This window comes from Carassius gibelio, chromosome B22 (genome assembly GCF_023724105.1).
Source record: "Carassius gibelio isolate Cgi1373 ecotype wild population from Czech Republic chromosome B22, carGib1.2-hapl.c, whole genome shotgun sequence".
In the NCBI taxonomy this organism is placed as follows: domain Eukaryota; kingdom Metazoa; phylum Chordata; class Actinopteri; order Cypriniformes; family Cyprinidae; genus Carassius; species Carassius gibelio.
Genome location: NC_068417.1, coordinates 21,192,906 through 21,211,184, shown reverse-complemented (window position 1 = coordinate 21,211,184; position 18,279 = coordinate 21,192,906). Strand labels below are relative to the sequence as shown.

General features: G+C 35.4%; 2 protein-coding genes across 5 annotated transcripts; both read right to left on the bottom strand.

Annotated features, from left to right (window-relative positions):
* Window positions 1–4,227: 4,227 nt before the first annotated feature.
* Window positions 4,228–7,253, bottom strand: LOC127987959 (tumor suppressor candidate 2). Its single transcript, XM_052590422.1, has 4 exons — window positions 7,086–7,253; window positions 6,395–6,601; window positions 5,433–5,553; window positions 4,228–5,332 (listed from the first exon to the last, which is right to left on the bottom strand). Exons 2-4 carry the CDS (start codon window positions 6,544–6,546, stop codon window positions 5,267–5,269), a joined length of 339 nt encoding a protein of 112 aa, XP_052446382.1. The 5' UTR covers window positions 6,547–6,601; window positions 7,086–7,253; the 3' UTR covers window positions 4,228–5,266.
* A 403-nt stretch (window positions 7,254–7,656) lies between these two features.
* On the bottom strand, window positions 7,657–17,026 carry LOC127987957 (ras association domain-containing protein 1). 4 transcript variants are annotated; one of them, XM_052590417.1, is made up of 7 exons: window positions 16,634–17,026; window positions 14,878–15,819; window positions 13,051–13,175; window positions 9,953–10,057; window positions 8,613–8,916; window positions 8,406–8,521; window positions 7,657–8,302 (listed from the first exon to the last, which is right to left on the bottom strand). In XM_052590417.1, the coding sequence occupies exons 2-7, from the start codon at window positions 15,167–15,169 to the stop codon at window positions 8,153–8,155; spliced, it is 1,092 nt and encodes a 363-aa protein (XP_052446377.1). In that variant the 5' UTR covers window positions 15,170–15,819; window positions 16,634–17,026; the 3' UTR covers window positions 7,657–8,152. The 4 variants fall into 4 exon arrangements, with proteins under 4 accessions (XP_052446377.1, XP_052446379.1, XP_052446380.1 ...); XM_052590419.1 differs by having other exon boundaries at window positions 14,878–15,425; XM_052590420.1 differs by having other exon boundaries at window positions 14,878–15,352.
* Window positions 17,027–18,279: the final 1,253 nt, after the last annotated feature.

Here is an 18,279-nt window from a genome sequence, read left to right as displayed (position 1 = left end):
TAAACAAATTTTGGCTCATGGTTTAAACGGTGACGTCAGTGCAGTCTTACAGGCTTGTGTAGAGTGATGAATCCCTGAGCAAAAATCAATCAGCTCTGTCTTCGCTAATCAGAAGATCGATAACTGACCTCCTAGGTCTGAGCGAAGCGATCATCGTGTTTGACCAAGCCAGTAAACACAGCTGACTGCTCTCCATCCCTTTCTCTTGTTTCCTCTTCTCTGCGGACTCAGAAGCGGCACAGAAACCCTCTAAGTAAAAACTGAGAGAGACTGAATCCTTAAAACCCTTGAGCTCAGCAATAACCCGCAGCTTTATTTAAAAAATTGATAGAAAAACACTGATATCTGATTATAATCACACATGCTGTTCTGACAGAAAAGGATAAGCACCGGCCTTTTTTAGTTACTTAAAGGAACAGTGCGCAAATTATTATTATTAGTATTTTAACTAATATTAGAATATTTGTATAATATTATTTTAATGTTAAGGGACATTTAATATTAATACTACAATTTATATTTATTAATTCCAAATATTTATTGTCCTATTTTAGTATGTAGAGGAGCAGCCTGGACACATGGCTAAAGAACTCCTTTCACCTGTTGACACGTTTCAGTCAACTAAAATAAACCCAAGGCAAGTATGTGAACATAAACACTTCTAGATATTGTTTTGAGTGAGCAATATTATGGACAGGGGATTTGTATTTTAGCTGGCAACAGACTGAAATTAAAAACGCACCGATGATGGATTTGTTTCTTAGAAAAACGCAGCTTTTCGCTTCACAGGATGGTAACTGATGGACTGGAGTGGTGTGGATTATTGCGTTAGCGGCGCAAAATGTTGTGGGTTCGATTCCCAGGGAACACGCATACTGGTTAAAAAAATTTATAACCTGAAGTGTTCCTGTAGCTGAAGTGGTAGAGCATTGTGTTTAGCAAGCACAAGGTTGTGGGTTCGAATCCCAGAGAACACATGTTAGGAGAAAAATTGTTAGCCTGAATGCACTGTAAATCGCTTTGGATAAAAGCATCTGCTAACTGCTAACAAACTCATCTGTATCTTGCATGGCCTGAGAATGAGAAGATCTTCGGCACATATGAATTTCTGGGTGAACTACTCCTTTAAAGTCACACACTTTCACTGACTTGTTTCCTGTGTCAGTGAATGGGATGAGTACACATATATTTTCCTAAACAATCCCATTAAGAAAAAAAGAGGCATTTTGGGAATGCTTGTTTTCTGTTACAAACTTACCATAAAGCAAAAATGTATATGCTTAAAGAATATTTATGGCACAACTGAGAGTTTGGAACATTCCTGCTCGCATGAGATACATGAACGCTGTTGCCTAATGAGCCTGAGGTTTCAGTTATTGAGACTCATCTGAGAGCGATTAAGTAGAGGACCGGTTGGTGTTGATGGATCAGCCCTGCGCACACTCTCAACAGCTGTGCTCCGAGTACTGCATTCTGCAAACCATTAAAATCATACCTGAAACAGTGTACAGCAGGGATATTATAGCTAACTAAACCATAAAAAACAACCTTTTTGTTAACTGGAATAAACATTAATAAAACCTATAATAGCATCTAAGTGATCCTAAAGTAACACTGGTGTGCGATATGTTTTAATTTGGCAAATTCGTTGAGTTTATTGTATGTTTTAATGTTTTTAGTTAATGGGCTCATCTTCATGCTTAATTTTTATTACAAATTTTATATGTTCCTGTGATTCACAAGTCTAGTACTCTGTCATTTAACACATTTGAGCATGTTTCAATTCAATTCTCTCCAAAATCTGCACAGAAAAGTTGTAATTTCAATCATATTGTATAACATACAAGTGTTGTGCATTGTAACATCGGTATGAAATTAAGTGCAAATTGAATCTGTAAACCACTGGTAGAAACTCTCTTCTAATGCTAAAAGCAGCTGTGCAGCTGAGATGGAGGGAAGCATTTACCGGTATGTTGTTATTCTGCGTCAGTTAATACGTGGGAGTTTTGATTGCAGATCTGGGATATGAAATTGTTTCAGATGCACTGAAGTAGTTTGAGTAACTCATATGATAGAGATTATGAGGCTCCAGGCACAGCAGCTAAAAGTCATCACGGCTCATTTTTGGTGTCTCCAAGGAAATCGCAGCTAATCTTCGGAAAACCAAGTGGGAATAAATGTCCCCAATTTGGACTATGGGTGGGTCTGAGACCATGGCTCTTTAAAGATGAAATCATGGACATGGAATGAAGATTCGTTACAAAATAAAACGGTTTATGTATGTCATAAAAAATTTGATTAATGAGATCTTTACATTTTCTGAAGAAAGATTTGCTAAAGAAAACTGCTCAACATGTTATCTGCTTGTTAAAATGTTCTTAAGTGGTAAATACCTCATCGCTATGTGGTAACTTGTTCTAAATGGTTGCTAGGTGGCTGTTCTGGATAGAGTCAGTAAATCCCACCCAAAGTGTCTATGATGGGAATTATTCACTCAATTTATCACTTACAACAAGCCAAAATGATATGAAAAATCATTAATGTAGTGTAAAACACTTAAACCGTTTTAATACTTAAGGCCTCTGAACTAAGAGAACAACATGTTGCCAACTAACTAATTTTCAGACATAGTTGCTAACTTAAGGTTGATTTGTTGCTAAAAGATGTTGAGATGTCATTTCGCGATAACGTCATTGCGTAATCATTACCCAAAACTGTAACATCAAATCTCAGCAAAAAAATTTAATAAATAAAAACAGTTAATTTAGATTTCTTTGTAAAATAATATTCCTAATATATTATTAAAATATAAATAACTTTTATTATTTTTTATTTTTTTTAAATACGTTGTATTATTGAACGCTTGCACATTTTTTTTATTACAATTTAAAAAATATTTAATAGATTGTAAACTAGAAACTACACCTCTTCGACAATTATGCTTAAAGCAGTGTTTTAAGTAGTTAAAATGCTACACTCTGAGAAAAGTCTGTAAAAACAGGGCACAATCTACTACGGTAATTTGAAAGAATTTTCCGTATTTTTTATTTTTTTATTACCTGCATTATAAATTACTCGCTGTGTTTTTGGGTTACAGGGCTACAATGGATAATGTCCTGGAAAATTACTAGTATCGTTTCCATTTTTCCTTACAGTGTACTAATTGATCAACAATCACAGGTACAAGCTACTAACAAAGATTATCATTAACAATTATTAAATTATTATTAAATTCAACAATTGCAAATAGCAGCTAACTCAATTCATGTGATATGTGTACTGCTAGGCATCTTTGGTTTCCTCTTTTTGTGTAATTTGGATAGAAAATGGTGCCTTTTTATTGTCTGAATAACTTCAAAAGTTGCTAAAAGTTGGCAAATAAATTTAAAAAATGGCTCAATTTGATGCTAGATGCTTTTGCAAGAAAATTAGCTAGGGTGTATGAGAAGTTGCTTAATTTGGCAACACAATTGCTAATTTGCCAATACTTAATAAAAATACCAAAAATATGCCAATACTGAAACTACCGAAGCGTTGAAAAGGGGAGAAGCTAGATAAAGTCTACTTAGCATCCATCAACACGTTAGCGCTCTGTTAAGTGCGCTAACATTCTCTTTAAAACAGGATGCATTTTTTAGCAGTTAGTACTTTCCTCATTCATCAGTTCGAAAAAAAAAATCGTTTTTAAAGTGATTACAAATTTTTTTATTACAGATCTCTATTGTAGATCAGTGTTTTTTTTTTATCGTAATAGTTGTACTCTTCCTTATCTTACTGTCATACATGATTATTGAAACTTGATCGTCCTTTGTTTTATGTTGTATGTGACTTTAGTGTTAGCTTCAGTGTTAGCCATTTGTTCAAATATCTTCAAGCAATAATGAGGCTTGATTTAGCAATAATCCTATAAATATGGCTTCCCACAGGTCCAAATGATTTTCCTGAGCTTCTGCCAGTGCCTCGGTTCAGCTCAGAGATTTTCATTGCTGGAAAACAGTCTTCGTAATAATAAGAGTTTCCTACAGCAGAAGATAGCAAGCTCTTTTGTTTGTGGGTGGAACATTGTTAAGGAAACCAGGCAAAAGTTGATTTTAGTCCTGTGGAAAGAACAATAGAGCTTGAGTAGAGGACAGTTGAGAAAAACAGACCACACGAGGGAGAGAGTCGACTGGAGGAAAGATAAAATAGCTTTAAGTTTTTGAATAATACGATTTGTGTAAGAAGAAATAAGAAAAATAGAATTTTACTTTTTAGTCATGCTGCAAAAGAGTCCAAATGATGTCACTTTCTATACATCGCATTTTATGTAATATTCAATAGTAGGAATAATTCAAACATTTTTAGACAATGCCTATAGTGATATATCAATTTAGTAGATTAAAAAAAAACTCAAAACCACTCAAATCCACATAGAATCTGGTTCACCTACATTTCCACTTGATATTCTGTTTTGCTACTGAATTACATTGAGACAAATACAGTTTGATGTGCATTCATACATGGTATTTTCTTTAATGCCATCTGATCATTTAAACTCTAATAAATAAAGACCGAAACAACAGTGAGAAGAGGGCGGGGCATCCCCCAGTGACTGGCAGCACTGTGTCAGTCAGAGACTCAACCGTCCAATCAAGGAGCAGCAGCAATTCCATCATCCAATCAGCATTCAAACAAATCAAAGCATAGTAAACAGCCATTGATTCTCTTCTACAGGCTGAAAAGAAAGCAGAATGGGGTCTACAAGGAACTACGTGCAAAATCCAGGCTGTAGTTTTGCTACTAACCCAAACCAGGTTTATTTCTACGAACATCGCATCCTTATGATCTGTGGAGCTCTGATGTTACACAATGCCCATCAATTACAGCATTCAAATGCAACCTGATTGTTCCGAGGGCTTCTTCAAAAATTCTAAACGGAACGTTCTAGAAGGGTCCTCCAGAGTCTTTCATGATGTGCTCCTGATAAAAGTCGAACATCGCTAAATATTCCCTAATTTCTATGGTCACATACATACAAACATACACTCATATACAAAGCACACTTCGTGTCTTGGCCATACAGCCTCATAATAGTCATCACTTGGAGGATTATGGGAAAACGAGTCAGGACATCATTGTCAGGCCGCAGCCTCTTCTCAGTCACACAGCCAGAGCGTCTCGCGGCTCGTTTGCCGGGAGTCCACAGACACGCGTCAAGCCCTTCCGAACAAAAGGGGGCGCTACACAGCAAGCATGTCTGGGATCCAGCGGGCGGTCACCAACAGCATCAAACTTCACAGATGACGACCGGAAAATCGACATGGATACAAGGGTGATCCAACTTGATGATTCCCTATGGAAAAATGTGCAATAAAAAAAATGATCGTTATCGCAGAATTGTCATTTCAATTCAATTCAAACAAATGTTGGCAAACACTCCCATGCTGATTTACCTGAGGTATGAGATTCTTGTGGATTCGTTTTAGTTTGGCTTTCTTGCGGCCATTTTTCGTTACTACTGTTTCTTCGTAAAACTCGTGGGCCAGGTCGCCATCCTCATCGAAGTACAAAGAGCTAACAAACATGAGTAACGTTACAAGTTGAAACATATGTATGCAAAGTACAATAAACTTTTTTTGTGTATTTTTAATATCATTTTTATATCATTTTTCAATGTAAACACGCACTAAACGAAAGTGTTTTGTATTGCAACACGTGACACACCAATTATTTAATATAGTCTTTCACGTAATTTTATATGAGCATTTAAAGTAAATAGGTGCGTATGAGCCCCTCATTTGTCCTCAGTCACAGTTTGAAAAGATGGATTTGAAAACCATACAGTCATTGTTGCAAAGCCTTCAAATATGCAAAAGATGAAGGAAAACCAAAGACTTTGCAGGACCTGAAGTGTTTTTCTGAAGAACAGCATGCAGTTTTACTGTTCAAAACAAACAAGAGACTGTGAATTCAACTATTGTTGTCTCTTTCGGACTATATGTAAACATCTTTTAGGTGTTTTTTTTTAATACACATATTGTATGAACGCTCTAATCTTGGTAAAATAATTAACATTTTGCAGATACAACAAATTTGATGTAAAATATTGTACTGTAGATACAGAGAATTTACATTTTTATTTCGTAAGTAGTCATGAATTAAGAGGAGTCATGTATAGTCAGCCGGTCAAGGTTTATTTTGGAATAATGTACCCTAGTTAGTGTACTTTATCCTTTACTTAACACTGAAGGTTCAGCTACCTCAGTGACTGTCAACAGTTTGAAAAGGTAACTTTCAAGCTCAAGAACGTGTGTGTTTCAGACGATCTGTTTCTTGTTGTCAGTGTATGTGTCACGGGGGTCCTGTGGTGCTGTCAGAAATCGAGTCACATGCCAGGAGCTGTGGTTATATTTACCTCCTCCTGGTAAACACGAATGGCGTGGCGTTTCGGACGCTGCGCACCCGGGCCAGGCTCTGCTCCTGGCCGTCTTTTACAGGCTCATCTCCTCCACCTGAACCTGAGAAGGGCCAGTAGCCTTTACCTTTAGAGCTGCTGCCGCCCATCATGGGCTGAGGAACATTCTCCTCCCGCTCGGGTCACACTCGGGACGCCCCTACAGCTCTGAGGAAGAAACAATAAAGCGTAATGTTATTGAGCTCACACTGTTAAACATTGACCTATTTGATGTCATGAATCTGATAATGTCAGTCATGATGAAATATGGCTACTTTTTATGCCATGGGAAACCTGTGAGCTTTGCTTTCCCACTAAACTCTTCATTGAAGGAAATGCATTCGAAGTTGTCTTAAATTCTTAATAATGTGACATTTTACATAATAGATTATGCAATAGAAATTTTCACCTTCAGCATTAAAAAAGATGACAGATTGTGTTTGACAGCCAAATAACTTACCAAAAACAAGAATTAAAGTTCTTGGACCTAATTAATCAAACATGACTGCATGGAAGTATTGTTATTAATTATTAAATTTTCTAATAGTCTAAAATGATGTGGCTTTCATGCTAATGCGGCTAACATCATAATGACCTACAACAATTGAGTTTATATCATAAAATAATTCACGTGTATAACGATGACACTTACTTGTATTAAGTCTCCTGGTGTTAAATGAAGCAGGGCAGTGGAAATAACGCGGATTGACGCCGGTTTGAACAAATTTATTGAGTGTGTAAAGTCACTCACAAAAGAACCGCTGCATCAGAGTGAATCAACACACGCTCAGCCCAGACCGGAAGTGACATGTGACGGTGAGAGAACTGACAAAATAAGAGCTCAAGATTTATTTGTAGAATAAAAGTTTTTTTTCTAGTCACATTTATTATTATCATAATATTTCGTCTTATTGTCGCTTGATTTTTATTTTGTAAAGCCATTATATAATCAAAACAAAGATTCTCAGACCATTTATTTTAGACCAAAATTATACAAATAAATCATTTTTAATCAAAATGATCACTTTCTTAATTACATGTTGGCACTGTAAAGTATTCTTTTCTCAGATAGAGAATGTTATGAAAACTAAATGATTTCCATTTTCATTTATGTAACAGAAGTGCTTAGTTTCATCATCATTATTAAATGTATTTAATTACATTTATGTTTTTAACTTAAAAGTCTGTAATTTATTGGCTCCTGCACACAACAAAAGCAGTCATTTCAAAGGGGAAAATATTTTATTTAATTTCACTTAATTTACAGTAAATATCCAACATATATATGGGTGCTTCAATATCTGACAAGTATTGTATCACTTAATTGTTTTATTTTAATACAGACATTCAAAAATCTTTTTTTATTCTCTATTACATGTATAAATGATGCTAAAAATACTCTATAATCTGCTTTGATTCATTTCATTCACCACAGACGACCACATCTGTGGCCCACACTGGAATGATTTCACTCCACACCTGGATCTACAGCTACGACCGCAGCATTTCTTCCACTCAGTTTAACGTCACACTCCTCTCACGCTCACCAGTCACGCTTAAACACACACTTCTTGTCTCTCTCGCTTTCATTTCCCTTTGACCTCTGAGCCGTCTCACGTTCAGAGCAGGACAAAGGGTTCTTCCACACACTCTCTGGATTCAAACAGTACGCTGTCTTCTTGTTTTCTCTTGTTTGTGAGGTATAAGAAGCAGCTTGTTTCAGCCCGGCGTGCTGAAGTTCTTCAGAGCTTCTTTCATCTTGTCTCTGGCCAGAGCGTAGCGCCGCACGATCTGCTTCACGTGATCCTCCTCCTCCCGCTGCAGGATGCGCAGGAAGTTCTGGAGTTCAGGAGAACTGAATGCGTCCCACTGCCAGAAGAAACAATAAACATCTTGTTCATCCCTCAAATGTGCGTAAAAAAACTATTTAGCATATTTAAATTGGCACTTTTTCTGAAGGTTGTGTACTCACATTGACTTCCCCCGTTTCATTCTCTTTGAGGACTAAGCTGAGGACTTTCTCGTTGGGTCCAGCACACAGGCGCAGGAAAAGCGGACGTTCGTCGTCTGCCAACTTCCTTAAGTACACTATAAAGAGAAAGAAAACATGAAACGTGTTATCTGATAACAATGTATTTATTGTATGCTGTAAGGATGGATGTAGAGAAGATCTCCACACCTTGATTGTGTCGCTCGCTGCGTTCAAACAGTGAGAACTTGGCTGGATTGTCCACCACGGTGAACTTCCTCAGCAGCGCCTCGATGACCTCTCTGCTCCGCGTGCTGGAGCTGATGTGCAGGTGTTTGACTGTGTCTCTGGGCAGGTAGAATGAGGTGCGCTGCTGCAGGGCTTTGTCTTCCTGACAACTGTCATCCCGTCCCGAGGAGGAGGAGGAGGACGTGCTCCGGGGAGGAGGGAGAGACACGGGCCGGGCCAGCTTGAACTGGACCTTTATGAAGCCAGTGTAAGATCCATCACGGTTCTGAGGGGAGCACCACAAACATTTTTACTCTGAAGCTTAACACTTACAGCAAACACCACAAATATATATATATAATAGCTAAGTGTAACTAATATAATACTAGATATATTATACTTAAATATTATTACATGTATGTATTAATACAATGATTACAATACAAACACCACAAATTAATATAAACATATACATACAATAATATAATTTAATACATTATGTACCATTATAATGTACAATTCATATAATTATAATCCAGGCATCACGTATATAGATATTTAATAACATTATGTATATCATAATATCATGTATGATTTTGTTTATTGCAAAAAGCAATAAATAGGTATTTTTAGGAATTTATAAATTATACATATATAATATAAATATATATAGTATATAAGTGATATATATATATATATATATATATATATATATATATATAAATGTTGTTATCATATGAACAAATATATAATATGTATATGTATATATATATATATATATATATATATATATATATATATATATATATAAGTAAATTATTTATAACTATTTTTTTTTTTATAAATTATGTATTTTAATTATAAGAAATAGTATTCATAATAAGTAATGTCACATTACTTTATGTAATTATATTTTTATTGTTATAATATTATAATTGTATATTATTATATGTTTAATTGTTTAACTTTAAATTCTCAGGCTCGTTACAGCAGGACTGATTCTGATTGGCTGTCAATGTTTTTAACCCTTCATCAGCTGGAAAAAGTCCTCCTGGAAGTGATTCCAACGTTATCATTTCTCCGTGCTTTTATCGTTATACTTGTAGTGTGGACTCTGCTATACTTTATCGTTTTCTTTATAGTTATCGTGCTTGGAGTGAACGGGCCTTAAGCCAAACCCTTATATTAACCATAAACATATATAGGAAGCATATGTAGTTAATATTACTCAGTATTTAAATATATTATTACACTGTAACAAGGTCACATTTACATAAAGTGTAACCTATATTTACATCTTTAAGACTGAAAGGTTTCTTTACCAGAACCATGAAGAGGTTACTGTTGACCTGAGCGTTGTATTCTTTGACTTTCTGTTGTATTTCACTGAGGGTCAGCTCCTGGTTCCTGCAGTCCACCGGCTCATCCTGTGGGACAAGAAGACATGAGCATCAGATGACCACAAGAGGACAGCAAAGACACCTCAACCGACTCAAGAGTGGCTGACCTATTCCTCAAGATACTACATTTACATTTAGTCATTTAGCAGACAATAAAAGAGCGATGATATAACACAACTTGATCACTTGTCCTAAACACTGATATAGTGATATTTATGGGTTTTTCTGGGGATAATATAACCTTTTAATATAAGGATCAGACTTAGAAAAACTTTGTCTAAAACATGTCTGACTCTTGTGCAACTTAACAACAACAGCTGGTTGTGTTCGTAAAGCAGAACAATCGCAGTCTGACTCGGAGGCAAAAAGTGGGTTTGAAGCAGTCTTTCAGATCCAGCTGGATGACTTTACCCACACTCACCCAGAAAACAACCCGCCCTCATCCACAAATAGCAGACAGGAAGTGGAAAAGACACACACGCACACACACACACACACACACACTCATGTCGACTCTAAATGCTTTTCCTCTAAAACTTCACACGTGTAAAACATTATATTCCTTCATTCTAGAGCCAAAAAGTAATTTTATGTATCATATTTACATATTTATAATATGTAATAACTACTTAAATGAACAAGTTAACATTTTAATATTTTAAAAATCTATTTATTTGGTCCTTTTTACATTTATATGGTTACCGAATTTAATTTTTTAGTAAAGCTGTACTAAAGCTGTACTGTGAAATAAATATTCACTTTAAATAGTTAATTAATATGTAATTTAATAAATATACAATAAACACGTACTCTAGGCCTATAATAAATACAATTACAGTTTTTATCTAAAAAATTATAGCCTATTTAAAATGGGATAAGACAAACTCCACAATAATTCACTGATGTCACAGAAATAAAATATATCTGGTCCAGTTTTATCTTTGAATTAAAAAAAAGCTGGTTTCATTATTAGTATTTAAGGTTTAATTAAGAATTAAGTTTTTATATTGATCATGTGTTACTCAGCATGACATCATCTAAAGAACAGGAAACCCCCCCAGCGCGTCATTTAAAACAAACACGCACGCGCGCATCGGATTTCCGTTAACATTAGTTCAGTTTCCCCCGTTCAAACTGGCCTATAAAGTCGCGAAACCGCCTAAAAACGCTAAAATAACGCACAAGGACGATCAATATTGTATTTTGTATGACCATGAACCGCTGTCTTACTTTTTCCTTGCGTTTTCTGGTCTTTCTGAGCGAGGTGCGCGCGGTGTAGAACTGCTCGAGCTCGTGCTCGGAGTCGCTCTGGCTGCAGTATCCGCTGCTCGCGCTGCTGCCCCACGTCATGTCCAACCGCTCGCAGTCCGTCATTATTATCACACCGAAATCGAGAGCACCGGGTCTGCGCGAGAACTTCCGCTGTGTCTGAGGAGGATGATGTGGCTGTCTGATGATAGACCTCGTGCAACCGGGAAGCAACCGTTAGGCGTGATTTGAAACCCCACCCTTCTACTGAGCCCCGCCCCCGGGAGTTTACGGCACACAGGCTCCTCCCACAATCCAGTCCTGCCCCTCCCCCTTAAAGCCAGCAGAACAATGGAAGATAAGATTGCTGTTTAAAACAAGTTTAAAATATCGTTTCTAAATATTTTCTAATCAATAAAAATATAATTAAACCTACTTATAATGATATAATCATTATTACAGAAATATATTTGCAATATATTACAAATATATAATGTATTTTAAATAGTGTTTATAATAGTAAATAATAGTATGAATATATTTTAAATAATAATATTTATTAATATTGTCGTTGCTGTTGTTATTATATCCATTAGCAATTTGCTAAAATGCATAAAATTCTATAATATAAAATAAATTATATATATATATATATATATATATATATATATATATATATATATATATATATATATATATATGTTTACACTCTTACGGATATAAAAGGTTTATTTAATTATAATAATATTAAACAATTATATAACAATAATATTATTATTAATAATAATAATTATATCCATTATTATAAAAATGAACAAACATTTAATATGACAGAAAAGTTGTGAAACAAAAAAACTAATCACTTAATCAATACTGCTGAAAATGAAAAATATAATTTACATAAAATTATAAAATAATGAAATACATTTAAAATTTAAATAAAGTTTATTACATGTAGATTAACATTTACATTAAATGATACACTCATGATAGTAAATAACAGTATAAAAAATATTTGACATTATTATGTATATCAAATGCATATAATAATAATAATAATAATTACTATTATTTTTACAAGCATAATTGCTGGGTTTCAGGAGGATATATACATATATAAATATTTCATATATTCTATGTCATCTGCATAAAATGTGCGGCTGGAAAAAGCCTTGTGAATATTTAAAAGGATTTGTAGTATAAGAAAAACCATCAACCAAATGTTGCATTGCCAAATGAGATTTTAAGATGATCTGCACACTTGTAATTAGATAAGAACTCCCTTGTGAAGCAGCTTACTTCATTCACCCAGCTGTCACCATATCACTCTCAACCCATAACTCAACACACACTCACTTACTCTGAAAATCAGTAGCAGATCCCTCCTTCACTGTGACTACAACCTTCTATTATTATCTAAACAGTAGCTCATTATAAACCAAATATCCCATGCCACTTTAAATATACAGACATGGTTAATAAATTCCACATTTTCAGAAAACATAAAAAAATAAAGGATAGTCGATGTATTTGCATTTCAAAAGCTAAAACATAAGCAGCTGCTCCTCTGCGGCGCTGTCGTAAATTGCGCGTGTGCAGAACGGTAATAAACCCGCGCGAACGGCATCTGGTGCACTGAGACGCTGCTTTACGTCTAGCGACAGATGACAGGGTGGAACGATTTCATTAGGTTTAAATGTAACGTCTGTGCACATCTCTGATTTACATTGACTAGTAAACTCTCCTCTGTATGGTGTTAGTAGTTCGCTCACCACATTAGTGTCCGTCTCGATCGTGTCCTCGCAGTAGTTTAGCTGTTCGCCGACGGCGTCGCAGTTCAAGCTGCAGTCCAGTTGAATGAAGGGTTGACAGCGGTAGTGACAAGTGTAATTACAGTCTAAAAAACACAAATGTTCATTCATTCATGCACAAAGCCAAACCACAAATACTTAGAAATTTAGCTGTCTTGAAAAATAGGGGAAAAGCAACTGTTGACGGTAGCAACTGACTTCTATAGTATGAAAAATAAAACTATGCAAGCCAACGGCAACATTTTTCTAAATATCTTCTTTTGTGTTCAACAGAAGGGATAAACTCTTTCTGGTTAGAAACCTGAGGATTGAGTAAATTATGACAGAATTTTTATTTTATTTTGGGTGACTGTCCCTTTAAATACAGTTTTCCATTCACAGAGCTGCAGTTTAAGAGATCAAAAGTCTGTTTTTTGGTGGCACAAACTGAACCTTTGACAGAGAGGTCAAGCGTTTCCAGTCCAGAAGGGTCTGAATGTACAGCGCCGCCTGCTGGTCATGCTGATGTGTATATTCTGGGTTACTTGATGAATAAATCATCCATCTGTGGTCTGGTTTCAACTGACCTATTTTTCTCAAGGCCTTATGAAGTGTAAACACAGTGCTGATTATGATCGTTTTAATATTTGATCACCTAATATGAAGCAAGATAAATACAGGAAACTATATTTTTACCTTTTCTGAAGAAAATGTGGGTAGTACTTGCAAGTCTCACTGTTATAACACTAAAAGATATTCTGGGATGTTGCCCGAGAATTGCTAAAGTGTGGTTGCTAAAGCATTCATTTATGAATTAATGCAGTTATTTATGCATTTATTTATTTTCTCTTTACTATTTTTGTTCTTTGTTTTCTATATTGTATCTGTTCTGTTGTTTGTTTATGCAGGTTTTTAATTGAAATACATTCAAAGTCAGTTGCACATATTTTAACAACTAATCTGCATGCATCTGCATTCATTTATTTATTCATTTTTCATAATGAAATGAATTCAATTAAACGCACAGTTCAGGTATTAAACTATTTATTGAATTTATTAATTGTTTATTATGCTTTTATTTTAGTACTTAATCACAATTAATCGCATACAAAATAAGCTTTTGTTCATAATATTATATATATGTGTGTGTACTGTGTATATTTATTATGTATATATCGAAGACACACAGTATATATTTTGAAAATATTTACATTCATATTATTTATATTATATAAATATATTTAATATATAAACACAACATATTTTTCTTAAATATATACATGTATGCATGTGCATTTATACAGAAATAATAAATAAACAAAGTACACACACACATATATTATGTACGCAAAAACGTTTATTTTGGATGCGACTGATCGTTGTCCAGCCCTAATTTCTTTATAGATTTACATTGTATTAATACATGTATTGGTATTTTTTATTTGCTTATTCTATTTTGCATTATTATTTTAAATTAACTGCATGTATTTTAACATCTAATCTTTATGAGGTTATTTAATTTAATTTAATTTATTGTATGCTTATGTTGGGTATTCATTCATTTGTGACTTACTCACCATAACTAAACTGACATTATTGACTGATTCCTCTTAAATTTTTTAACCATGTATTTACGACACACACCCACACAATCTCTATCCAACATGGGACGCTTTCTAAACTGTCCGTTTCCCTGTCTAAACATCCTTTTCCTATTGACTCCCGCTCTCCGAGGGCCAGATTGTCTTGACGGCAGCAGAAGACAGATATGGCAGTGTAAATGTTCTCTATTATCTCCTAATGACTCACGTGTGCAGCGGAGGCTCTGACGGTACAGGCCCCAGATGAACTCTCCACAGAGGTCGCACCAGCTCAGCTGCGTCTGGCTGCAGGGCTGGAAGTCGTGTCCCCATCCCGGTTTACACGTCAGCCAGTCAGGGTCCTCCAGACGCACACGCTCCCCCACCATCCGCACCACCTTCCCTTTACTCCACCTGTCTAGAGTGGGCCCAGCACCGGGCTGCGGGCCGCTAGGGGGCGCTAACTCGATGCGGTCATCCGGAGTCAAGTCCTGCAGTTCAATAAGCTCACATTTTGCCATATTGGGAACACAGGAGGCTGAAAAGCATGGCTCATTAGGTCATAGGAGATGATTTATAACTTCAGACCACTTCAGAGTGATCCTGTTTACACCAAACCAGGCCGACAGACTTCGGGTCTGGTTCTGATGTGTTTGCATATCCTGGCTCAGAACAAACATGGATCACTTTGTCGATCCTACAGTCTGAATATAAAAGAGATGATGGTTTTTTGATGAGTTTTCAGAAAGATCAGTTTTCAGAAGCATCTGGCTCAATCTGAGGAGAAACAACAGAGATTAGATTATACTCTATATTGTGGTTCTGTATGCAAATGTGGACAGTTATAATCTTAGGACTCCATTAATGTGTTTTACTATCATATTTATATATATTAATTTCTTTAAGTAAGGACCCTTGATATACGTTGAACAGAATTAAATGTTTAGTTTAGTAAACATCAGAGAGAAAGTCAACAAATGGGAATAAATGTGGATTTAACATTCCAGTGGGTTCGTGCAAACAGATCTGTCCTTTACACAACCACTTGACAGCATCTATCTGGAGGCTGATCAGTATGCGTGAGGAGGGGTATATTGCACTCGAGGGTGTTTTGGACCATTTTTGTTGTAGGGCACCTCTTTTGGCTACTGTCCCAATCCAGAGAACGGCCCTGAACAACCAACCATTAACAGAAAGAGGCACAAAACTGGGTCACAAGAGCATAGTGAATTAATAAGTCATGAAATAGACAAAAAATAGTGAAGAATAGACCAGAACAGAACAGAACAGACTGGAATAGAATAGAATAGAATAGAATAGAATAGAATAGAATAGAATACTGGATAAAGATTAGATCTGAAAGCCTGTGCAACTGGCAAATGACTTGGGAAATAATGCAGATAATTAGCTAAAAGAATAAGCAAATAAATAAATGCACCAATAAATGTGTGACTACTTACATACATGTATAAATCTATAAATACATGCATAAAAATAATAAATGAATAAATATATTTTACATTTAATTCATTTAATTAAAATCTTGTTTACAGATTACAGATCGTGTGCTTAAAATATGACTTGAAATGCATTTACGGCATGAATAAAATAAGTAATAAATAATGAATGCATAAATAATCAAATCAAGAGATTAGAATACAATATAGAAAATAAACGAACAGGATAATAAAATAAATAAAAGCATGAATGCATACATACAATAAATTATATATTAATACAACAACCAGATTAAAAACTAATGTGAAAATGTGTAGCAGCCATTCATTACAGACGAATAACACACAGAAAAACTAAAAACAAATAAACAAATATTAGGAATTAATCTCTTGCAGATTAGATTAGCAGCCTGACGTCACTGAGAAAAATCCTCCAAATTTCAGAAAGTAACTATTTTTGTCAAAGTCAGGTTACAGTTTCACTCATAATAGACCTCTTGTGGTAACTCTTTAAGTAGACAAACCTACCTTAAACCGAAGCAAATCGCTAGTAATGGTCAGATTGACAGTAAACGCGTCGGTTTCTCAAATCCGCTCTTGCGTCTCAAATTAAGAGTAACTTAATCTCCGCTTTTGAGAGCAGATCACGCAAACGATCGCGCAAAACTGAGAAAACGTCTTCCATAACGCTCAAGCCTGAAGTGAACACGATCCTCCACCGGCAGCTAGATGTTTCCTCAGAGTTGTTTTCTCGTGATTCGCACTCGCAGCCCTCACTTTCTCCTCTGAACGCGCACCTTGTCCAGCGCGACCGATAGCGCGCTTGTGCGCATGCGCCGTGGACTCAGATTAACGCTTAATCCGGTGTGATCTGTCCTAGTTTGAGCGGACATCGTTTCCTGAAACATTTGGTGGCCCCTTTGGTCTCATAACGCGAACCCCCGCCCGTTGGTCTATTTAAAACGACCTTGTTTCAAATCAAACTCTCTCTTAAAGGGACAGAGCAGCCAAAAATGATTCACCCTCACGTCATCCGTTCCTCTGAGGAACGAAAGCAAGATTTTTAGAACGCAGCTCTTTCCCGTTAAAGCGCGTGTGAAGTTTTGTAATTATGCATACGTGTTGGATATGACCTTAGGAAACTGAAAAACGGCAAATTAGAAGATCAGTTCACTGTACCGAAATCTAGTGCACTCAACTCGCTGTGCACTAAGAGTTGGCACACAGGCTTGATGTAACTCTCATTCTGTCTTTTTTCTCTGATAGCGGATGTCTTCTATCATCAGGAAGGGAGGTCTGGAGACCCACAGGGGGAGATAAGGAGGCTTCTGTTCTCCGTTTAGGAGTCACAGGACACAGGAATTGGTCGTCAGTGTCTGATTTTGTTACATTCATTGCATTCACTGAACAAGCTCTGCTGTTCTCTCTGATATATGACTGCAACTATATTAGAGTCCAATGTTGGATTCAGAATAAGAATCCAGTATGCGGTTATTAATCTTTAATCAAGAATATAAACTGTTTCGTTAGTATATGCATGGATCAATGCCAAGATGCATTTCGTGTACTGAGAAAATAGATTTGTTTCACACGGAAACTGTGAATGAATGACTCTGTAATAAAAGTGGTGTAATCTTCAAGTGAACTGGTACGAAGTACTTGAGTACGCACATCATCATCATTATTATTATTATTATTATATAAGGTAATTCAAGGTAAAAATGTAATCGACTCCTGTATAAATTGACTGAAAATCAATAAAATTAAAATAAAACATAATATAAAATAAATATAATAATTTAAATAAATCTAAATAAAAAGTAGACAAAACATACTTTTAAAGGTAATAGTAAAATAGAAAATAGTTAATCTAAAAATAAATACAAACACAAAAAAACATACCTTCAAAGAAGGTTTATAATTGTTTTATAATTAATCTATCAATATTCCTATATAAATAAACGTACTTTCTCAAAATACAATTGTATAATACACAGTTATATTGTATTTTATTAATACTAATAAAAAAAAAAGGTCTAATTTCAGTTAAATCTACACTGACACAAATAACAGTGAACTGTGAAGGGTTTAATAATTTGCGGAATCTGGGGAACAAAGTTCAGTGTGATCCCTGCAGGACAAACGATGGAAAGAAAGACATGCATATAAACATC